A 24,694-nucleotide genomic window follows, 5' to 3' on the forward strand; every position below is an offset into this window, starting at 1 on the left:
CCTCACCACCATGCCTTCCCATTCCTCCATCTCCACCTCACCACCATGCCTTCCCATTCCTCCATCTCCACCTCACCGACATGCCTTCCCATTCCTCCATCTCCACCTCACCACCATGCCTTCCCATTCCTCCATCTCCACCTCACCACCATGCCTTCCCATTCCTCCATCTCCACCTCACCACCATGCCTTCCCATTCCTCCATCTCCACCTCACCACCATGCCTTCCCATTCCTCCATCTCCACCTCACCACCATGCCTTCCCATTCCTCCATCTCCACCTCACCACCATGCCTTCCCATTCCTCCATCTCCACCTCACCACCATGCCTTCCCATTCCTCCATCTCCACCTCACCACCATGCCTTCCCATTCCTCCATCTCCACCTCACCACCATGCCTTCCCATTCCTCCATCTCCACCTCACCACCATGCCTTCCCATTCCTCCATCTCCACCTCACCACCATGCCTTCCCATTCCTCCTTCTCCACCTCACCACCATGCCTTCCCATTCCTCCATCTCCACCTCACCACCATGCCTTCCCATTCCTCCATTGGATTTACACTTGTTCCACCCCTGTTTAAAGCTGAGCGCGACCCTGCTCCCCCTTAACCCCTCATCTCCCTCTCTCCTTGCCCCCTGGGTGTCGATTTCTTAATTCTGGCTGTTGGACTGTGCTTATCAGCTCTCTGCAGCCTGCTACTACCAGGGAAGGATGGGAGAGAGAGAGTGGTAAAGATACGGAGGGGAAACAGGAGAGAGAGGGAGAGGGAGATGTCAGGGCTCTCAGGGACTGTCAATGGAGATGGAGAGAGTGAGCGATATGGATAGAGAGGGAGGGAGAAGTGTTTGGCTTGTCAGAGACAGGGAGGGGAGACTGTTAAAGGGCGCATTATATCAAATGTGCCTCAGTGTAAATGACAGTCTGTCAAACCTGCTGGTTTCATATCAGCCTATCAGAATTATTGATGGCATGGCGCTGTTCTGTTCTAAACACAGCTGACCCAGAAAACACACAAGTGATAGAAAACTTTCATTCTATCTTTCCAAAAGCAGACTGTGCCAGAGAGTAGGGTGCACTAAGATAGATAGAAATAATTCCCTTGCGAGGCAGAGGGAGGGCGGGGTGAGAGAGAAAAGGAACGGAAGACAGAAGAGAGAGAAGTTGGTATCTGTGCACTGAGGACGTGTATTAATAGATCAAAGGAAGCCTGGTAGTGGGGAGATGATGTGGGCACGACTGGGGATGGTCACGTGACCATCTTACCTGCAGACAGCCTGACCCCTGAGAAGGACCCCTGCAAGGAAACCCCTTAGGGACGGACAGACTCTAAAAACACACCACTGGGATTCTGATGGAAGGAAACCTCATTCCATCAATAAGTCATGGGCGGACCACAATGCAGCAAAGAGCCAATCTACCGAGGGACATCTGGGGGGAAGAGGCATTTTCGCAGGAAAAGAAATCATTTCAGCTCCGCTTGCCTGTGACATTTCTGCATTGTTCCAGTTCCGGGCCCCAGTCCGTATTGAATTACTCAATCATAGCAGAACAGTTCTTGGCTGTTAGGGACCTGGCAGTCTGCCTACACTCCAGGAGATTACGCAGAATCAATTCATTTGTAACCACGGCTGGAGGGGTGTTGTTGTGCCGTAGGTGTATGCGCAAGACAAGTGTGTGTGTTTGTTTATGTGCCCACTGTGACTACTTCAGAGGGAGCTGGTTTGTTGTGTGCCCACTGTGACTACTTCAGAGGGAGCTGGTTTGTTGTGTGCCCACTGTGACTACTTCAGAGGGAGCTGGTTTGTTGTGTGCCCACTGTGACTACTTCAGAGGGAGCTGGTTTGTTGTGTGCCCACTGTGACTACTTCAGAGGGAGCTGGTTTGTTGTGTGCCCACTGTGACTACTTCAGAGGGAGCTGGTTTGTTGTGTGCCCACTGTGACTACTTCAGAGGGAGCTGGTTTGTTGTGTACCCACTGTGACTACTTCAGAGGGAGCTGGTTTGTTGTGTGCCCACTGTGACTACTTCAGAGGGAGCTGGTTTGTTGTGTGCCCACTGTGACTACTTCAGAGGGAGCTGGTTTGTTGTGTGCCCACTGTGACTACTTCAGAGGGAGCTGGTTTGTTGTGTGCGTGTGCATCCATGTGTCTATTGCGTTGCGCATGTGCATTTCGAATATCCCCTTGTTCCCACAGCTAGTCCATATGTCCCCCCTCTGCCCCTGAGAATAGAGAGGTTTCTCAGCAGGTTATTTTTTTTAGCTAGAAACAAGGGGGGGGGGGGGGGGGGGGGTCTTAGGACAGACCTGTATGGCACACTGACCGCAAACATGGAGGAGAGGGAGGGAGGGGAAGCGGTGTAGGGCTAAACAGAGCTAAAAGGCGAGGAAGGGAGCAGGGTCTATTTGGCTCAGGACTCAGTTGCTCCCTCTCTCTGTAGTGACTATATAATCAACCGCCTCTCTCTCCCTCTTTACATTGAAGCGGAGCGTTTAGCTAGAGCCAGTTGAATGACACAGTTCTACTGCCTCAGTGAATTGATCCGGGAGCACCGGGAAGTGTGTCTGTCCGTGTAACTCTGCGACGGCTGTTGAAGTGTGCGAAGTGTCCTCCCCTGCAGTGTGTCCTCACATTTCTCTTGTCCGTCTTCACAGAGGTCCTGATGAACACTAGGACCGAGACGTCAGATCTCAGATGGACCATCTACTCCCGTGACAACCCTCTGGTGCGTATACTGACCCCCAAACGTATCCTCTCTCTCTCGCTCTCTCTTCTCTCTCTCTCTTCTCTCTCTCTCTCTCTCTGTCTCTCTCTCTCGATCTCTCTCCCTCTCTCTCTCTCTCTCTCTCTCTGTCTCTCTCTCTCTCTGTAGAAATAGGTCCATCCGATCCTTGATCCTACCTTTGAACTCACTTTATTCCTCATAAGTTTAGAATCTGTATACCAACTGTATAACAATGTCATTGATGGGCTTGCTATCTAAACATCTTGTCTCCTCTACCCCGCCGTCTCAGTGGGAGGAGGTGAGTGGTCTGGACGAGGAGAACAACAGCGTGAGGACCTATCAGATCTGCCAGATGGATGGCGCCTCCAGCCATTGGCTGCGCAGCGGGCTGATCCAGCGTCGGGGAGCGTCCCAGGTGTACGTGGAGCTGCGCTTCACCATGATCGAGTGTTCGTCCAGTGTCACACACCACCGCAGCTGCAAGGAGACCTTCAACCTATACTACTACCAGGCCGACTCTGACGAGGCTACACCCACTCACCCATCCTGGATGGAGAACCCCTATACTAAGGTACACAGCTATTGTATACACACACACACACACACACACACACACACACACACACACACACACACACACACACACACACACACACACACACATCAACACTCAGCAACACATTCCTCATGGATGAAGAACCTCTACACTAAGGTATACACACCAAGGGTTGGAAACGGTTCAGGGAACAGAACTGAAAAACGGAAAATTTCTAAATTATTTGAGGAACAGAATCAGAATTAGAAACGAAAGTGATCTAAACTGTTCCGGAACAGAAACTTTATTTTTTAAACCATGGGAACTGGTTAGTAACGTAGTTTTTTTCCCCCAGTTCCATGAAAATCTCAAAACAAAGCGCCTATGCAAAGCCCTCACTCTGTCATTCAGAAATGTATTCCAGTGTCTGCCTGCCTGCCAGCTGGAAATCTTTGTGTGTGTGTTTGTACTGTAGGTTACCTGCCCCTCCCATCTGAAGCATAGCTTCCAGTAGCCTACTGACAACATTACAAGCATGATTCAGAAATTAGGGAGAGATGTTTAAAAGAATGGATGAACTTTTTCAATGCTAGTTAAGGATATTATAGTTATCATGTTTCACATTGGATTTATGAACTGTTTTTAATTCTAGCGCTGTTCTGAAAACACAAGCTCGTTAGCTCTGGTCCGACGTTAAACCAACTTGGAAGTTCAAAGACATTCAGAGTTCGTGCATAGAAGCCGCTCTTCCGTAGATATAATTCTGTGGGCCTAATTCAGATCAGGCATGTCATGACAAGATGCCCGGCGCTGCAAGGCAAGCTTCCCCCATCCTCTCTCCCTCTCTCCTCACCCGCAAAATATGTCAGTTGCATCTCACGCCCTACATTGTGACTGGCAGCACAGTTTGTGTGTTTGTCTTTCCTTATGATTTAACCATGTTGTTACGGCGAAATACAATTAGCTCTTAACGACTTTCCTATACAGATTAAATCGCTTACCCGCTCAATAGCCAGTTACTCTATCTGCGCTTATTGGGGAAGTCATTTAATGTCGAGCTAAATAAAATAAAAATCGATTACAAAGGAGAAAAAAAAGGAAAAAAAGGAAAGGAATATTAAACTGTACTTTTGGGTCTCGAACCGGTTCAGAACTTTATTTTTCTGGTCGGAACAGTGCAACGGAACCAAAAAATGATGGTTCTGTTCAGAACGAAACGTTTGGAAAACATTTTTGGTTCCACACACAGCTGCTCTACACACACTGACATACACAGATATACATGTGCACACACCCGTTATGGATGGAATCCACTGGAATGTGAGTAGGCTGTTGAGATGTTGGATACCATGTAGAGATATTACTTCCTGTGTTTGTGTTGACCGCCTGCCTCTTCCTCCTGTCATCCTGTAGGTGGACACAGTTGCAGCTGACTTCCTGCTGAGGAAGGGCGGAGAGCGTAAGTTCAATGTGAAGACCCTGCGGCTGGGGCCTCTGTCTAAGAGGGGCTTCTACCTGGCCTTCCAGGCCCAGGGAGCCTGCATGGCCCTGCTGTCTGTCAGGGTGTTCTTCAAGAAGTGTCCCGCCCTGGTCAGCTCCCTGTCCTCCTTCCCTGAGACTGTGCCCCGAACCCTCGTACAGGAGGCCCAGGGGGTGTGTGTGGACAACGCCGCCCAGCAGGGGCCCCGGCCACGCCCTCCCAAACTCTTCTGTGGAGAGGACGGCCAGTGGGTGGGCCAGCCCACTACTTCCTGTGGCTGTCTGTCCGGATATGAGCCCGCTAATGGACACAGCCGCTGCTCAGGTGAGAGGAAGGGGAAGGTGAGGGGGGGAGACAAGGGGAGTATGCCGTCTCATCAGTTTAGGTGGAAATCTATTCTGTCTGTCCTTTCACACTCACACAGAGTTGAGGCCTAAACAATGAAACAATGGAGAAGTAGCCGGGTGGGGGTTGGAGGGCGGGGGACAAGAGAGAAGAGGCTTACAGAAGCAGTATTAACCGGGAGTGTTGTGGTGGGGCAGGTTAAAGCCTGGGGGATTGAGGGAGGTCAGGGGGGAGCAGGGCAAAGGTTAGAGGTGAGGGCGGTGTCACAGGGCTGGGCGGCTGAGGGTGGCGCTTAGGACATGTCAGGACTGGCTGTCAGACAGACCCAGTGAATCAGCCATGAATGGAGGGAGGGGAAGAGAGGAGGGAGGGAAAGAGGGAAAGGAGGAAAAGAGTGGAGGGAGGGGAAGAGAGGAGGGAGGGAAAGACAGAAAGGAGGGGAAGAGAGGAGGGAGGGAAAGAGAGAACGGAGGGGAAAGAGGAGGGAGGGAAAGAGAGAAAGGAGGGGAAGAGAGGAGGGAGGGGAAGACAGAAAGGAGGGAAAGAGAGGAGGGAGGGAAAGACAGAAAGGAGGGAAAGAGAGGAGGGAGGGGAAGACAGAAAGGAGGGAAAGAGAGGAGGGAGGGGAAGACAGAGAGGAGGGAGGGGAAGACAGAAAGGAGGGAAAGAGAGGAGGGAGGGAAAGAGAGGAGGGAGGGGAAGACAGAAAGGAGGGAAAGAGAGGAGGGAGGGGAAGAGAGGAGGGAGGGGAAGACAGAAAGGAGGGAAAGAGAGGAGGGAGGGGAAGACAGAAAGGAGGGAAAGAGAGGAGGGAGGGAAAGACAGAAAGGAGGGAAAGAGAGGAGGGAGGGGAAGACAGAAAGGAGGGAAAGAGAGGAGGGAGGGGAAGACAGAAAGGAGGGAAAGAGAGGAGGGAGGGGAAGAGAGGAGGGAGGGAAAGAGAGGAGTGAGGTTGCAGGTAAAGAATCTTCCATTACCGGTACATCGAAGCCAACCTGACAACAGAGAAGCAGGGAGTATTCTCTCTGGGGAGGTACAACACTCCTAATGAGTCAAATTATCCATGTACACACACACGCACACATTCACAGGTGGAGAGAGACAGATGGACAGAAATGCGGATAGTGTATAATGAAAAGCCAAATGTTTTACTCAAGCCTCTCGTTTGAAGAGAAAATGTGTGCACTCACTGCTGTAAGTCCCTCTGGATAAGGGTGTCTGCTGAATGACTCAACTGGAATGTTCTTATGTTCTATCCTCCATTTCAGTGGTTAGATACAGTCTTTTGCTGCTCTGACAGGGAGTTGCTCACGAGCCAAAACAGCCACACTCAGCAGGTCATTACAGGCACTCCGCATCATTGCAGATGACTGAAAATGTTGGAGAAGAGCTCGTAAAGGCAGTAATAGAGCTCTGCCAAGCTAACGCCAGCACGCACACTGGTACGCACACACACAGTGCAGGACACTTCTCTTCCTCATGTCCACACCATCACACAGACACAATGCCACAGGCAGGCAGTGGGTTGCCTCTGTCCAGCTAATTACTGTGCTCTTATTTCGTTCTCTCAGTGTGTGTGTGTGTGTGTGTGTGTGTGTGTGTGTGTGTGTGTGTGTGTGTGTGTGTGTGTGTGTGTGTGTGTGTGTGTGTGCGTGCGTGCGTGCGTGCGTGCGTGCGTGCGTGCGTGCGTGTGTGAGTGAAACGGGCCTCCACCCCTGTCTCCCACTCCCCCCTGGAGAAATGTAAAGGGAAGGTCACAGTAGGGTCACATTCCACACTGTGCTTTAAGGAGAATGGGAACACTCTCTCTTCTCTCTCTCTCTCTCTCTCTCTCTCTCTCTCTCTCTCTCTCTCACTTTGTCTCTCCCACATCCTACTGCCTCAGTAACACTTGTCTGCACAATGACATTAGCATACACACACACCCAAGTATATCATTTAGCAGACAGTGTTTAACTAACTTCTGTTGCTGTCTTCTCGTTTTAATGTGGCAGGTTGTACTCTTATTTAGCATCCCTCTCCAACAAAGAGGAAAGCGTGTCATTAAAGGCAGTGTGTGTGGGTTGATGTATGGAGAGTGTGCCGGCGGTGGGGGGGGGGCATAAAGCTCTTTAAGTGGCCCGGTTGGAGCCTATCTGTTAGCTATAAAACTCTCTCATCCCACCAGCAGCCAGCCAGCCAGTTAGAGGGTATTTACCAACAGCACTCTGATGCCTTATCTCTGACTCTGTCTCTCTCTCTGGCTCTGTCTCTCTCTCCCTCTTTCTCGGTCTCCTTCTTTCTCTGTCTGTCGCTCTCTTTCTGTCTCTCTCTTCATCTGTCTCTCTCTTTCTCTGTCTCGTCTCTCTCTTTAAGTGGACCAGTTGGAGCCTATCTGTTAGCTATAAACATCTCTCATCCCACCAGCAGCCAGTCTTTCTCTGTTTCTGTCTCCCTCTCCCTCTTTCTCTCTCTCTCTCTCTTTCTCCGTCTCTGTCTGTCTCTGTTTCTCTCGGTCTCTGCCTCTGTGCGGCTTCGATGCTCCCTGGCGTCTGGTCACTGAGGTTGAGTCTGTTAGGTGAACTCTGACCCTCAGTGCAGCTCCACCTTCTGTCAAAAAGCCTTTTACTAAGATGCATTGTAGAGTCTGCTCAGTATCGCTGTAAGGATTCTTTTGTGATTCTTTGGGGATACTTATGTCTTGTGTCCGGTATCTGTTTGCACATGTTTTTAAAGCATGCACTTCTATAGTACATGTGCTACTATTCAAAGGCCCTCTTCACACACAATAGAGAGAGAGAGAGAGAGAGAGAGCGAGAGAGGGTGAAAGTTACACCGTGTACACGGATAACAAAGAGAAAGTCTATTTATACTGTCTGGGAAAGGAAGGCCAGGGCCACTTGAATTGTAATGATGTCATCTTATTCAGCGATTAGGTTCGACGCGGGGCTTTTATGTAGCTTCCTGCCTGGCTGAGTTAGCACCTTAACTGTTTATCCTCTCTATTTGGTTAATGATAACTCGGCTCCAGGGAGTCGGAAACTGTTAGACAACCCGGCTTTGTATTAATCCTGTAAACAGTGTTTCCCCTATATTTATTTGGCAGTGGCGGGCCGCGGCTGCTCAAACTTTGCCGCCACTCCAAGAAATATGGTATATATATGATTAAATATGATATATATATGATGAAATATGATATATATATGATGAAATATGATATATATGGTTGTTTAAAAATATCAATATATTTGGCATGGTAAAACGTTGTCAGTGTAATCTTGAATGACTAAAAACAGATATAAGTATGTAGAAAATATAAAGAAGATATATCTTTTTTAAAAAGATCATCTTTGAGAACGAATAGTCACCTATGAATACTCAACAGTCAGAGAGAATCTCACATTTATAAAAAAGGCATGGCTTAGGGACCCCCATTGATTTTGTTATAACGTTTGAGTCACCCAGATAGCATAAGAACACAGCATAAGCTACGGCAAAATGTGTAGAAATGCAGGAAATCTGCTTTTAAAACTGCAGATTTTCTCTCAGAAACTCTGAACTACCCATACTTAGACACTGTACAAGTGGAACAACAACCCAAAACTAGCTCTACCTAAATGCTGATAATTTGCATAACCGTGTTATTCGATACAATAAAATACAGTACGATTAAACCCAACTTTATTGTTCCTCATGGGGAAATGCAATTAGTAGATAACAAGTAAAACTTCAGTCATTTTCCTAAGTAGAGCAACGGCAGTTTGTTAGAAGTCTTTATCCGTGGATGATGTGTGTATGTGATGTGATGTGATTCGTTGTCATACTGAGTGGGTGTTATGACTAATGTTTTAGGAGTCTGTTATTATTACCCAGTACTTCACAGGGGCTCACATAGCTCAAATTAGACCTTCAATATCCGCAAATGAATACATATGATCCCCAGTTATGTATTTGATTCATTTCTGTAGCCGTTTATTTAAACAGAAAGTGAACAGAGCAGATATTACAATAACACACGCACACACACTTGCTGTGCCGGATCCCCCTCGCTGAATGAGCCCGGTGTGTCAGGGGGGAGCTTGATTTATGGGCTGTTTACACTGAAGCCGGGTGTCCGTGTGAGTCGAAGGATCAGAGGAGAGCGCATTCACATCCATTTCATTGTGTTTATGTATCTTGGCGATGATTAATGAGCGTTCCTGTACTGTTTGTCTTTTTTAAACATGCTTTTTGGCTCCCAACCCGACCTGCTATGATGGGACACTATGCTGCCTGCGGTGTTGGTTTCTGATGTTACGGTTTGTGGCGACGTTCAGGGCCGTACTAACTTTCCTTCTCCCCTCTCGCTCACCCTCGTCCTCTCAGCCTGTCCTGTGGGTCAGTTTAGGTCCGCCTCGGGGGGCCAGTGCCAGGCCTGTCCAGGGTTTAGCCATGCTATGGTGACGGGCTCACCTGTGTGTCAGTGTCGTCCAGGATACCTCCGCGCTGACTCGGACACCCCAGACACCCCCTGCACCAGTAAGTGAACACATTATTACACTGGCTCATAATAATGGCTGGAACGGAGCGAATGGAATCAAACACATGGAAACCACATGTTTGATGTATTATTAGATTTTTTTATTTAAACAGGCAAGTCAGTTAAGAACAAAATCTTATTTACAATGACAGCCTAGAAACAGTGGGTTAACTGCCTTGTTCAGGAGCAGAATGACAGATTTTTTAGCTTGTCAGCTCGGGGATTCGATCTAGCAACCTTTCGGTTACTGGCCCAACGCTCTAACCACTATGCTACCCTGCCGCCCCATACATACTCTAACCACTAGGCTAACCTGCCGCCCCATACATACTCTAACCACTAGGCTAACCTGCCGCCCCATACATACTCTAACCACTAGGCTAACCTGCCGCCCCATACATACTCCACCCTCTATTTACTCTCCCCGGAAACTCTGTCTCTGCGCTGTTTTCTTTCCCTTTCAACTTGTGTTTCTCTTGTTGCCCTCCCTCCTTTGTTGTACCTCGCCCCTCTTCTATTTCTCTTCTCTGGTGTTGTGCTCAGCCCCTCTCACCTGCTCTGTGGCCTTTTGTCCCAGGGCTGAGCGTATTGAGATGCGGTTCCTTTGTAACGGGTGTGGAGCGGGGCGTAGCCTGGATGTCACTCCCAGGATGGGAAGCGTTGATGGGTCGTGAGGGACACCTCAGTGTGGATTCAGGAATTTCAATTCAGCCACGGGTGATGTGTGAATTGGAGGCCTTTTGAATTGGGCACGCTCACCCAGAATGGCCACGAAAAGAGTTCGCAAGGAACAGCAGTCTGAAACTCGTCTGAAGACTGAAACCCGTCGAGGACAAACAGAATTTCTCGTAGATTCTGCTCGCCGGTTAAATTACAGCTCTCCCTAATTAAGTCAAGACAGTTGATTTATTTGACCACTCCAGATGTTTTGACTAATCACAAGCCGTTTTCCCCCTCATCCTAGATGTTGACGTAAATTAAACCTAAATAACAGTAGGCCGTTGTGATGGTACACAAATGCCTCCTACTTGAGGCCACCCCAACCTCCCAGAGAGCATTGTGGCTGATTTTACTAAGCACTGCTATCACAGAAGCTGTAAATGGCCTAGCCACTGGCTCAATGACAAGGCACAGTCTCCTTAGCAGGAGCAGGAACCTATTCACACTGGCTGAGTGGCATTGCAATTGTGTTCCACTTGGCTGGCAGCAATCACAATCCCCCTACTACAATCTTCAGCTGCTGATCATTATCATTTAAAATGTGGACGTGTGTAATTGGAGCACCAATTCAATTCTGCATCACAATGTTGTTTCCTGCTGTGCCCCTCAGCCTCTCGTCCCTGGTGGCTCCTCCAAACGCAAGCTGGAAATGTATCTGGAACATGACAAGTAGCATGCAAGCGATTTAATTGACGATGCAAATCTGAAACAGAGGAACCGTAATATGGCACATTGGGCCAGTAAAGTGCCTTCAAATGGAAAATGTGTTTTTGTCTGATGAAATATTTGTGATTTCCTGATGAGGTGGTGTGTGACCCTCTCCTCTCCCCCCTGTCCTCCAGGGCCCCCCTCTGCCCCGCGAAGCATCGTCACCCAGATTAACGACACCACGGTGACCCTAGAGTGGAGCGAGCCCCAGGACAGTGGTGGCCGGACTGACCTGAGCTACTCTGTGGAGTGTTCTCTGTGTGGGGCCCCCTGGGGCCCCTGCTCTCCCTGCGGGGACAGTGTCAGCTACCGGCCCTCTCAGCGTGGCCTGCTGGGCCGCAGGGTGGTGGTCTGGGGCCTCATGCCTCACACTACATACACCTTCTCCATCCAAGCCCTCAACGGCGTCACCCCGCCCAACGGCAAGGGGGCTCCCAGCGACAGTGTCAACATCACAACCAGTCACGACGGTGAGAGAGAGAGAGACACAGAGAGGACGAGAGAAGGGTTTGTGGTTGGGGTCGTATGGTTAGAAGAGGAAGATTGAATGTTGTTTTTTATCTTTTAATGTCGTTTCTTTGTGTTGGTCTGAATGCAGTTCCAGTTCTGGTGTCTGTGATCAGGAAGAGTATCTCTACAGAGAGCAGTCTGACTCTCCACTGGTCAGTTCCAGCCCAGCTGCACTATACTATCCTGCAGTACCAGCTACGTTACTGTGAGACGGTGAGGATGACCAGACACTCTGTCCTCCCACTGTTAAATACTCTAGCTCTGACTCACCTCAGGTCTTAGGGAGTTGACCGTTACATCTGTGTACATCACTCTGACCTCCCTCCCACTGGCTCAACCTGGCGCTCTTATCTGCTTTTTCTACCACCGTCCCTCTATCCCTCTCTTCCTCCATCCCGCTCTCTCTCCGTCCCTCTCTCTCTCTCCGTCCCTCTCTCTCTCTCTCCGTCCCTCTCTCTCTCTCCGTCCCTCTCTCTCTCTCTCTCTCCGTCCCTCTCTCTCTCTCTCTCCGTCCCTCTCTCTCTTTCCGTCCTGCAGGAGCGTCGAGGTGAGGAGCAGGAGCAGTTGTGTAGCTACAGGGAGAGTGACAGTAACCAGGTGGTGCTGAGTGATCTCCGCAGGGCCACTCAGTATGACGTGCAGGTCCGGGCTCGCACCATGGCCGGCTACGGCAGCTTCAGCCCAGCGGCCTCCTTCCGCACCATGCCTGACGGTAAGGAAAGGCCCAGGCTTCACTCTTTCAGGGAGGCATATCCATATCCAGGCTCACAAAGTATTCTGGGGGTTTTCACTTTTTTTGTGTGTTCTTTCTGCCTTCTTGTTAATTTGCCAGATCACATTAGTTAATTAGTTACAACATTAGTTCATTAGTTACAACATTAGTTCATTAGTTAAGACATTAGTTCATTAGTTACAACATTAGTTCATTAGTTACAACATTAGTTTTAGTTACAACATTAGTTCATTAGTTAAGACGTTAGTTCATTAGTTAAGACATTAGTTCATTAGTTACAACATTAGTTCATTAGTTAAGACATTAGTTCATTAGTTACAACATTAGTTCATTAGTTACAACATTAGTTTTAGTTACAACATTAGTTCATTAGTTACAACATTAGTTCATTAGTTAAGACATTAGTTCATTAGTTACAACATTAGTTCATTAGTTACAACATTAGTTTTAGTTACAACATTAGTTCATTAGTTAAGACGTTAGTTCATTAGTTACAACATTAGTTCATTAGTTACGACATTAGTTCATTAGTTAAGACATTAGTTCATTAGTTACAACATTAGTTCATTAGTTACGACATTAGTTTTAGTTATGACATTAGTTCATTAGTTACAACATTAGTTCATTAGTTACAACATTGGTTCATTAGTTAAGACATTAGTTCATTAGTTAGGACATTAGTTCATTAGTTACGACATTAGTTCATTAGTTACAACATTAATTCATTAGTTAAGACATTAGTTCATTAGTTACACCATTAGTTTTAGTTACAACATTAGTTAATTAGTTACAACATTAGTTCATTAGTTACAACATTTGTTCATTAGTTACAACATTTGTTCATTAGTTACGACATTTGTTCATTAGTTACAACATTTGTTCATTAGTTACGACATTTGTTCATTAGTTACGACATTCGTTCATTAGTTACAACATTAGTTCATTAGTTACAACATTGGTTCATTAGTTATGACATTAGTTCATTAGTTACGACATTAGTTCATTAGTTACGACATTAGTTCATTAGTTACGACATTAGTTCATTAGTTACGACATTAGTTCATTAGTTACAACATTAGTTCATTAGTTACGGCATTAGTTCATTAGTTACAACATTAATTACAACATTAGTTACAACATTAGTTCATTAGTTACAACATTAGTTCATAAGTTACAACATTAGTTTATAAGTTACAACATTAGTTCATTAGTTAAGACATTAGTTCATTAGTTACGACATTAGTTAATTAGTTACAACATTAGTTCATTAGTTACAACATTGGTTCATTAGTTAAGACATTAGTTCATTAGTTAGGACATTAGTTCATTAGTTACGACATTAATTCATTAGTTAAGACATTAGTTCATTAGTTACACCATTAGTTTTAGTTACAACATTAGTTAATTAGTTACAACATTAGTTCATTAGTTACAACATTTGTTCATTAGTTACAACATTTGTTCATTAGTTACGACATTTGTTCATTAGTTACAACATTTGTTCATTAGTTACGACATTTGTTCATTAGTTACGACATTTGTTCATTAGTTACGACATTTGTTCATTAGTTACGACATTCGTTCATTAGTTACAACATTAGTTCATTAGTTAGGACATTATTTCATTAGTTACGACATTAATTCATTAGTTAAGACATTAGTTCATTAGTTACACCATTAGTTTTAGTTACAACATTAGTTAATTAGTTACAACATTAGTTCATTAGTTACAACATTTGTTCATTAGTTACGACATTTGTTCATTAGTTACAACATTTGTTCATTAGTTACGACATTTGTTCATTAGTTACGACATTTGTTCATTAGTTACGACATTTGTTCATTAGTTACGACATTCGTTCATTAGTTACAACATTAGTTCATTAGTTACAACATTGGTTCATTAGTTATGACATTAGTTCATTAGTTACGACATTAGTTCATTAGTTACGACATTAGTTCATTAGTTACGACATTAGTTCATTAGTTACAACATTAGTTCATTAGTTACGGCATTAGTTCATTAGTTACAACATTAGTTACAACATTAGTTACAAAATTAGTTACAACATTAGTTCATTAGTTACAACATTAGTTCATTAGTTACAACATTAGTTCATAAGTTACAACATTAGTTCATAAGTTACAACATTAGTTCATTAGTTAAGACATTAGTTCATTAGTTACGACATTAGTTAATTAGTTACAACATTAGTTCATTAGTTATGACATTAGTTCATTAGTTACAACATTAGTTCATAAGTTACAACATTTGTTCATTAGTTACAACATTTGTTCATTAGTTACGACATTTGTTCATTAGTTACAACATTTGTTCATTAGTTACGACATTTGTTCATTAGTTACGACATTAGTTCATTAGTTACAACATTAGTTAATTAGTTACGACATTAGTTTTAGTTATGACATTAGTTCATTAGTTACAACATTAGTTCATTAGTTACAACATTGGTTCATTAGTTAAGACATTAGTTCATTAGTTAGGACATTAGTTCATTAGTTACGACATTAGTTCATTAGTTACAACATTAATTCATTAGTTAAGACATTAGTTCATTAGTTACACCATTAGTTTTAGTTACAACATTAGTTACAACATTAGTTCTTTAGTTACAACATTTGTTCATTAGTTACAACATTTGTTCATTAGTTACGACATTTGTTCATTAGTTACAACATTTGTTCATTAGTTACGACATTTGTTCATTAGTTACGACATTCGTTCATTAGTTACAACATTAGTTCATTAGTTACAACATTGGTTCATTAGTTATGACATTAGTTCATTAGTTACGACATTAGTTCATTAGTTACGACATTAGTTCATTAGTTACGACATTAGTTCATTAGTTACGACATTAGTTCATTAGTTACAACATTAGTTCATTAGTTACGGCATTAGTTCATTAGTTACAACATTAGTTACAACATTAATTACAACATTAGTTACAACATTAGTTCATTAGTTACAACATTAGTTCATAAGTTACAACATTAGTTTATAAGTTACAACATTAGTTCATTAGTTAAGACATTAGTTCATTAGTTACGACATTAGTTAATTAGTTACAACATTAGTTCATTAGTTACAACATTGGTTCATTAGTTAAGACATTAGTTCATTAGTTAGGACATTATTTCATTAGTTACGACATTAATTCATTAGTTAAGACATTAGTTCATTAGTTACACCATTAGTTTTAGTTACAACATTAGTTAATTAGTTACAACATTAGTTCATTAGTTACAACATTTGTTCATTAGTTACGACATTTGTTCATTAGTTACAACATTTGTTCATTAGTTACGACATTTGTTCATTAGTTACGACATTTGTTCATTAGTTACGACATTCGTTCATTAGTTACAACATTAGTTTATTAGTTACAACATTGGTTCATTAGTTATGACATTAGTTCATTAGTTACGACATTAGTTCATTAGTTACGACATTAGTTCATTAGTTACGACATTAGTTCATTAGTTACAACATTAGTTCATTAGTTACGGCATTAGTTCATTAGTTACAACATTAGTTACAACATTAGTTACAAAATTAGTTACAACATTAGTTCATTAGTTACAACATTAGTTCATTAGTTACAACATTAGTTCATAAGTTACAACATTAGTTCATAAGTTACAACATTAGTTCATTAGTTAAGACATTAGTTCATTAGTTACGACATTAGTTAATTAGTTACAACATTAGTTCATTAGTTATGTCATTAGTTCATTAGTTACAACATTAGTTCATAAGTTACAACATTTGTTCATTAGTTACAACATTTGTTCATTAGTTACGACATTTGTTCATTAGTTACAACATTTGTTCATTAGTTACGACATTTGTTCATTAGTTACGACATTAGTTCATTAGTTACAACATTAGTTCATTAGTTACGGCATTAGTTCATTAGTTACAACATTAGTTACAAAATTAGTTACAACATTAGTTAATTAGTTACAACATTAGTTCATTAGTTATGACATTAGTTCATTAGTTACAACATTAGTTCATAAGTTACAACATTAGTTCATTAGTTACAACATTAGTTCATAAGTTACAACATTAGTTCATAAGTTACAACATTAGTTCATTAGTTAAGACATTAGTTCATTAGTTACAACATTAGTTCATAAGTTACAACATTAGTTCATAAGTTACAACATTAGTTCATTAGTTACAACATTAGTCCATTAGTTACAACATTAGTTCATAAGTTACAACATTAGTTCATTAGTTACGACATTAGTTCATTAGTTACGACATTAGTTCATTAGTTACAACATTAATTCATTAGTTAAGACATTAGTTCATTAGTTACAACATTGGTTCATTAGTTATGACATTAGTTCATTAGTTACGACATTAGTTCATTAGTTACGGCATTAGTTCATTAGTTACGACATTAGTTCATTAGTTACAACCTTAGTTCATTAGTTACGGCATTAGTTCATTAGTTACAACATTAGTTACAACATTAGTTCATTAGTTACAACATCAGTTCATTAGTTACGACATTAGTTCATTAGTTACGCCATTAGTTAATTAGTTACAACATCAGTTCATTAGTTATGACATTAGTTCATTAGTTAAGACATTCGTTTTAGTTACAACATTAGTTCATTAGTTAAGACATTTGTTTTAGTTACAACATTAGTTCATTAGTTAAGACATTTGTTTTAGTTACAACATTAGTTCATTAGTTAAGACATTTGTTTTAGTTACAACATTAGTTCATTAGTTAAGACATTTGTTTTAGTTACAACATTAGTTCATTAGTTAAGACATTTGTTTTAGTTACAACATTAGTTCATTAGGTAAGACATTTGTTTTAGTTACAACATTAGTTCATTAGTTAAGACATTTGTTTTAGTTACAACATTAGTTCATTAGTTAAGACATTTGTTTTAGTTACAACATTAGTTCATTAGGTAAGACATTTGTTTTAGTTACAACATTAGTTCATTAGTTAAGACAGTTGTTTTAGTTACAACATTAGTTCATTAGGTAAGACATTTGTTTTAGTTACAACATTAGTTCATTAGTTACGACATTTGTTTTAGTTACAACATTAGTTCATTAGTTAAGACATTTGTTTTAGTTACAACCTTCTTTTTTTCTTTGCGTCTCAGGGCATGACTCTCCTTCCCAGCTTCTGGTGACCGGTGTCCTTATCGCCATGGGAATGCTGCTGCTTGTTACTGTCATCACTGTGGCTGTCTTCTGCATACGGTGAGAACCAGGGAGAGGGGGAGAGAGAGCGGGCAAGATGGGGACAGAAATACTGTAATGTGAATTTTACAAAAAAGGAAAAGCTAAAATAGAAATATGGGTCTTATCTTAACATTTGCCATGCTTTTGTATTTTTGCAACCGCTACCAATCTTATCACGCTTTGATTATGACTGTTACCTTCATACACTATGTCATATTTGAGCGAAACTCTCAAAGAGCCAAATCATTTATCTTTGTGACTTTGTGCTTACGGGGCTAGAAGTTATTCCGCTCATTTTAACACTTTCCCTTGGCTTCATTGTTTCAGCAAATAGCTCCACATGCCCTCTGAAAAAAGGTTCTGGGAACATAGGGAACTAGAGAGTGAGAAAGAGAAAGGGAGAGTGGGAAAGGTAGAGAGGGGGGGGGGGGGGGGTTGGAGAGAAGGGGTGAGAGAGAGCGGGAAAGGTGAAGAGAGAGGGGTAGAGAGAGTTAGGGCGAAAGAGGGGGGGGTGGAGGGAAGAGGTGAGAGAGCAGGAAAGGTAAAGAGAGAGAGGGGTAGAGAGAGATAGAGAGAGGTAGAGAGAGGGTGGAGAGTTGGGGGTAGACAGGATGCAGCAGTCCCAACCCTGTCTCCACAGGACAGGAGAACAATAGCTCTGACCTTGGGGCACACACTACACACACATGCAAAGTTGTGCACACACATCCACACATATTGTGTATTTGCACATACACTAACAAGTACACAGTGTGCACACCCTCACACGCTCACACACAGTTGTCGGCCTGGTTCTACTGCCAGATGAGGGTGGAACAGTGGAACAGTATTGCTATTTTGGGCCTGGGAGAGGGAGAGAGTTAGAGTTAGAGAGAGAGAGAGAGAGAGAGAGAGAGAGAGAGAGAGAGAGAGAGAGAGAGGGAGAGAGAGAGGGAGAGAGAGAGAGAGAGAGAGGCAGGGGTCCAGTAGCTACAGGGCTGTACAGTGCTACTGGGATGGGCCTGGGCCAAAGGAAGTCTCGGTAATGGAGCCCTCCACCACAGCAGGCCCAGACACAGAGCAGAGTGGCTCCTGAATGTGCAGAACAGTAGAGGGCCCAGGAACAAGGCATTACTTCATCTACCAGTCATGTATTGTTTCTGAGACCGAGAGAGAGACTCAATGAGCTTGTTTGTGACACTAAGAAACCCTCACAGAGAGACCAGAGGTGTTACGTCACTGGACTAGCAATCTCTCTCTTTCTCTCTCTCTCTGAACCCTTGCCCCTTTTCTCTCGCCCCCCCCCCCCCCTCTCCCTCCTTCCTCTCCCACACACTGTTCTTCTCGGTAGTAGACACAGCAGGATGAAGGACCCAGAGCTGAGTGACAAAAACGGCCAGTACCTCCTGGGCCAAGGTGAGTACACATACACACACACATACATAGAAATACTGCATACAGCTATTTTCAAAGTCATGTTTTAGTCTGTCTGTTACTTTGGCTGTTCCGTCGTTTACTTCCCCCTACCCTCCCTCTACTCCTCTCCTGACCTCAGGAGTCAAGGTCTATATTGACCCCTTCACTTACGAGGACCCTAACGAGGCCATACGGGAGTTTGCCAAGGAGATCGATGTTTCCTTTGTCAAGATCGAGGAGGTCATTGGTGCCGGTTGGTGTCTCTTATCTCTTTGTTTTTCATGATGTATTGCTGCCTGTAAACAGACTGGTTGGTATGGTGCTGCAGTATCATGTTTGTACTAACGGGTATTTCCCTGGCTCGTCTATAGGGGAGTTTGGGGAGGTGTGTCGGGGAAGACTGAAGGTTCCAGGGAAGAAGGAGAACTACGTGGCCATCAAGACACTGAAGGGCGGCTACACAGACAAGCAGAGGCGGGACTTCCTGTCGGAGGCCAGCATCATGGGCCAGTTCCAGCACCCCAACATCATCCACCTGGAGGGCATCATCACTGCTTCCTGTCCCGTCATGATCCTCACTGAGTTCATGGAGAACGGAGCGCTCGACTCCTTCCTTAGGGTCGGTCTATCTACTGTCCTGTCACTTTGTCTCTCCGAGAGTCCTTTACACACACACACACACACACACACACACACACACAACTTGGCCGTGACCCCACTCTCCGCTAGTGTCTCGGGGAGTTGGGACATAAATGTACATTTTAGTCCTTTAGCAGATGCTCTGATCCAGAGCGACTTACTGTTAGTGCATTCATCTGAAGATAGCTACTTGAGACAACCACATATCACGGTCGTGGTCATTTCATTTTTCCTCAATAGAGTAGATATTAGCAAATTCAGAGCTAGGAAGGGGGGAAAACTCCAGTGGGAGTTCTTACTTCACAATTTTTTTTTTGGGGGGTGGGGGTAAAATACACACCGGACAAGTATAATCCCCCACCAAATTATTATTATTATTACACACAAACACACACAAATGCAAACGCACACACGCTCCACTTGTTCTCCTACAATTCAAACTTTCCCATCTCTCTCTCTCTCTCTGCAGTTGAACGATGGTCAGTTCACTCCCATCCAGCTGGTGGGCATGCTGCGTGGCATCGCGTCGGGCATGAAGTACCTGTCTGAGATGAGCTACGTTCACAGAGACCTGGCCGCCCGCAACATACTGGTCAACAGCAACCTGGTGTGTAAGGTGTCTGACTTTGGCCTGTCCCGTTTCCTCCAGGAGAACTCCTCAGACCCCACCTACACCAGCTCTCTGGTGAGACTTACCCTTCTTCCTCCACACCAATCCCATCGTGCATCTGTTTTATGGTGTGTGGTTGTTGACTTCCCCTGTCCTCTCGTCAATCAGGGTGGTAAGATCCCCATCCGCTGGACCGCCCCAGAAGCCATCGCCTTCAGGAAGTTCACCTCAGCCTCCGACGCCTGGAGCTACGGCATCGTCATGTGGGAGGTCATGTCGTTCGGAGAGAGGCCCTACTGGGACATGAGCAACCAGGACGTGATCAACGCCATAGAGCAAGACTACCGCCTACCGCCGCCCCCTGACTGCCCCGCCCACCTCCACCAGCTGATGCTGGACTGCTGGCAGAAGGAGCGCTCGGCTCGCCCCCGCTTCGCCGCCATCGTCAGCGCCCTGGACAAGCTGATCCGCAACCCCGCCTCGCTGAAGATCGTGGCCCAGGAGGGTGCAGGGTGAGTGGGCACATATCTCTAGGCAAGGGGCTGGGTGTGGAGGGTGTGTGGAGAGTCAGAGAAGGCCAGTGTGGGTTTGAACACAGCCTGTGGTAAAGACAAGGAGATGACTGTCTCACCAGATGGAGAGTATATACTGTCTCTTATTAAAAGAGCCCAGTCTTTATTCCATTGCTTCATTCCTAGAATACAGTCCTGTCTGTCAGAGTCAGTCTACATTAACCTCCTACTGTTCCTCCTCCTCTGTCCTGCTGTGACCTGTCACACTCTAACTGTGCCCATTCTCTCCCCCTATCCCACCCCGAATACTAACCTGTCACTCACAGCTTGGGCCACACCCCCTTCCCCTCCAACAGCCATTGTTGTTCCCTGCCACTCATGCAGCCTTAGATCCCGCCCCCATTCTGTGGAAATGCCTGTCCCTCAAGGCTACATGCCTGTGAGGCCCCTGGTGTGCTAGTGACAGAGAGAGTGTGTGTCCCCTGTCCCCAGGCCGTCCCACCCCCTGCTGGACCAGCGGGCCCCCCCGGCCCCCTCAGCGTGTGGCTCCGTAGGGGAGTGGCTGAGGGCCATCAAGATGGAGCGCTATGAGGACAGCTTCCTCCAGGCTGGATTCACCTCTGTAGAGCTACTGGCCCAGATCACTGCTGAGTAAGTCCACAGTTCACACCTGCAACAATGTGTCTCTCTCTGACTTTCAAACCTCTTGAAGTTGAGTCACACTCTACGACCGTAGCTCTATGTCTCGGTCCGCCTATCTGTCAGTCACTCAGTTTGTCTGTCTGTCGGTCTGCCTGTTTGTCAGGCCTTCTGTCTGTCTGTTTATCTAACGGTATGTCCTTCTCCTCAGGGACCTTCTGCGTCTGGGAGTGACCCTGGCTGGACACCAGAGGAAGATCCTGTCCAGCATCCAGACTCTGACCATGACCAAGAGCCCTGGCACCATACGCTTCTAACCCCAGCACAATTTACCTTGACCCCCGACCTCTGACCCTCACCCAACACAGACACCAGCACGCACACAGCACATCGCACACTCATGGATCCAGCCAGCACCCTGCTACAACCACACAGTCCCTGACCCTGGCACCAACCGGGCCCATTCTTAGACGTGAAGTCCATCAGTGACTGAGCGTAGTGACAGCACCTCAAGTTGAACTAATTCTAGATGACCTTCCCTACTACCTGACCAACCTGTCCTTACTGAACAGTCAAGTGATCAGTCAGGCCTGGTGCCGAGGACTGGTTGAAGGCTGCTGTGCTCTCTATCCTCGATGCAGTGAAAAAAAGTAGAAGAGGTAAACGCTTTATGCAAAACATCTTTCAGTGAGGACCCATTACACTTCTTTGCTGATCTGAAGTTACGGGTTTTACGCGCCCCACCAAACTTCTGGGAGAGCGTGATCGTCCCCTTTTGATAGGCTGCTGGAGCCTCTCGGACTGCCTCTCTGGCCAGTTCACCCTCACTCCGCCTCCACTGCTTCACTGCTTGAATGTTTACCTGTGGTCCTAAACAAACTGGTGATACCATTGGAGGAACAGGCCAGTGCCAACGCCAACCCAAGGACTAAAGCTTATCTATTGGTGTATTTCGCCAGTGGCAGACTAGGCTACCGCAACATGGATTATTAATCCACGGGAATTATACGATGATGTGGAGGGATGACACCTTTTTCAGCGGACCTGGAAAATGTGTGTTTGGACTCTTATCGAATCGGCCTCACTTTTTCCTTAGGTTTCAAAATGGCCTCGGTTTTCCTCAGGTGTTATGGGTAATGTAGGCGTTTGGACCAGAACAGACTGTAGTCATACAAGCCTTCATTTCCTTATCTTCTTCAGTGACAATGTGTGACCCTCCTGGGTCAGTCGTGTGGGAGGAGAGCAGGACTGAGACGTATCAGCACTTTTATATATTGAACAGACAGAAGTTGGGTTTTTAGTCAGTTCTCTGTCTCTCCAACCCTCCTGTCAGCAGCTACATTACTTCCTGTGTTTCTCTTGGAGTATGGCTGGCTGGCATTTCCACTTCCTGTTGCTGCTGGACTGGGCAGCTCACTTCCACACACTCAGACTGAAGGAGGTCCCTGACCATTACTTGGGACTTTGACCAGGAAAAATACCAGTCTGGCCTCATTATTTGGTTGATATTATAGGTGGTCCGTTTTTCGTCTTGCTTGAGTGCCATTTGATCTTCTATGTGGACTGATATCAAAATGCCTGTTCTATAAAGCAGAAAGCCCTCCCTGGGTTATGTAGTTAGATCTGCCATACAGAAGTCTCTTCAGATGCCACCATTTTCACATGTTTGGGGAGATTGTGTGGTTCCTTGTTACTAAAGGATTGTGGGAAATGTGGTCTTCACATTGAGGATCTGCTATGAAAACGGGAACCCCCTCTTTTATAAAGTTTCCTTTCAAAATAATGTATAGGTATGTATGATTTGATTCGCCCATCCTTTCTGTGTGTAATCTGTACTCGGTCACAATAAAGACACACACCGGTGTTTATCATCGAGACTCCTCATTCAGCAGCGAACGGAGATTATAATAACAACACATTACACACACTCCCTCCAGAGATCTCAAACGCACACACATTAATGCAAACACACGCGCGAATGCAGAACGGAAAACACATGTAAGTGCGTGCACGCTCATGCATTCTAAGTGAAGCATCCCGAAAACAGAGTGCATACATCCACCTACAGTATAATATGCATACTCCCGTAATCGTTTTAAGGTGATCCGTTTCCTTGGCAGCTCTTGTTTCAAACATTCCTCCCCGCAGATACTGTGACCTTCTCCACGGTGAAGTTGTGGTTCGGGAATTGAGCTTACACCCCTCCTCACCCTCACCACTTTCAGCTTAGCTCCCTCGTGGACATTCCTATCTCTTTCCTTAAGAGGGACAGCCCAAATCACTGAGAGCTCTCAGCCTGTCCTTGACTCTGTTCTCTGACACTTCGCTGGGCGTTCTCCCATCTGTTCCTCAGCTTCCAGTCCACTGGAGTAGTCCCTACTCTGCTCTCACCCTGCCCCTGCTACTACGGCCCCAGAGCCACAGCCTCCGAGCCACAGCCTCAAAGCAGTCAGAACAGCCCAGAGAGAGCTCACCACAGGCTTACTCACACAGACTGTCTCAACTCTTACTCTGGGTGTTGTTTTTTTTCAATGCTTTCAAGCTAATGTATGTGTTTTGATTATCTGTGTTATTGATGAGTCATTGCCAGGTCCCATGACCCTAATGTGCCCTACGCTCGGCTGTTTCAGAGGAAGTGTGTCACAGAGATAAACAATGAGAGGATGACCCCTCCGAACTCTGACCCTTCCTTCAATGTAAAACAATAAATGCCCTCTCCAACCACACCAGCACACTTCAAATAGGGTCTTTCTGCTGAAATCTGCCAATAAGTCCTGCTCTTAATTCTCCACACTAATACAATAAGTGCAGTGTCCCAGTTTGTAATGGTTTTATAATTTGATGTTTTCAACACAGGCAGTCCTGGGCTGATTGTGTGCATATGGGTGAGTGTGTCTGTGTGAGTGGGTGGGTGTGAGAGATGGGTATTGAGCTAGTTCTGGCTTCTCGTGTTGACAGTGTCTTTGTGACCTTTAACCCCTATCTGAATGCCCATCCATTAGGGCCTTTGTTGGGGAGATAAGAGACTGGGCCAATCAGGTTTCAGCACTAAAGTAATTGTGTTGCTCCCCTTGCATTCCTGTGTGCACTCAAGTGTGGATGCAGGGTGGTGAAGGCCCGAGCAGAAAGACAGGTGTGTATGTTTGAGTGTGAGAAAGAGAATCTGTGTATGTGTTGGGGTTGTTGAGAACTGTGTCTGCTTACTTTCGTTCCATATAGACTTCTTCTTACTACCAGGTGCAGGTCATGGAGAGTGCCTCTTGGGATTGAGGACTAAAGTTACAATATTTTGCTTATTTATCCATTTAATTATCAGTGTGTCCATCCATCTCTCTGTCAACCAGTCTGTCTGCTTTTTTGTGTCCACAACGGCACTGGCCAGCCTCTCCATCTGTCTGT

The 24,694-nt window shown here is 45.0% G+C and overlaps 1 protein-coding gene across 4 annotated transcripts in view; it reads left to right on the plus strand.

Annotated features, from left to right (window-relative positions):
- LOC129868962 (ephrin type-B receptor 4a-like) overlaps window positions 1-23,166 on the plus strand; it is a 37,755-nt gene extending 14,589 nt beyond the window's left edge. The window contains exons 2-16 of one of the 4 annotated variants that reach the window (XM_055943344.1): window positions 2,659-2,729; window positions 3,019-3,300; window positions 4,678-5,068; window positions 9,434-9,586; window positions 11,150-11,485; window positions 11,614-11,738; window positions 12,063-12,237; window positions 17,419-17,518; window positions 18,831-18,895; window positions 19,035-19,148; window positions 19,267-19,514; window positions 20,004-20,219; window positions 20,313-20,656; window positions 21,149-21,307; window positions 21,507-23,166. In XM_055943344.1, the coding sequence (XP_055799319.1) occupies window positions 2,659-2,729; window positions 3,019-3,300; window positions 4,678-5,068; window positions 9,434-9,586; window positions 11,150-11,485; window positions 11,614-11,738; window positions 12,063-12,237; window positions 17,419-17,518; window positions 18,831-18,895; window positions 19,035-19,148; window positions 19,267-19,514; window positions 20,004-20,219; window positions 20,313-20,656; window positions 21,149-21,307; window positions 21,507-21,612 (2,885 nt within the window). In that variant the 3' untranslated portion in view covers window positions 21,613-23,166. Of the gene's footprint in view, window positions 1-2,658; window positions 2,730-3,018; window positions 3,301-4,677; window positions 5,069-9,433; window positions 9,587-11,149; window positions 11,486-11,613; window positions 11,739-12,062; window positions 12,238-17,418; window positions 17,519-18,830; window positions 18,896-19,034; window positions 19,149-19,266; window positions 19,515-20,003; window positions 20,657-21,148; window positions 21,308-21,506 lie in introns of all 4 variants that reach the window. The other 3 variants (XM_055943345.1, XM_055943341.1, XM_055943342.1) reach the window with 3 other exon arrangements.
- Window positions 23,167-24,694: the final 1,528 nt, after the last annotated feature.

Source organism: Salvelinus fontinalis, chromosome 13 (genome assembly GCF_029448725.1).
Source record: "Salvelinus fontinalis isolate EN_2023a chromosome 13, ASM2944872v1, whole genome shotgun sequence".
Classification (NCBI taxonomy): Eukaryota; Metazoa; Chordata; class Actinopteri; order Salmoniformes; family Salmonidae; genus Salvelinus; species Salvelinus fontinalis.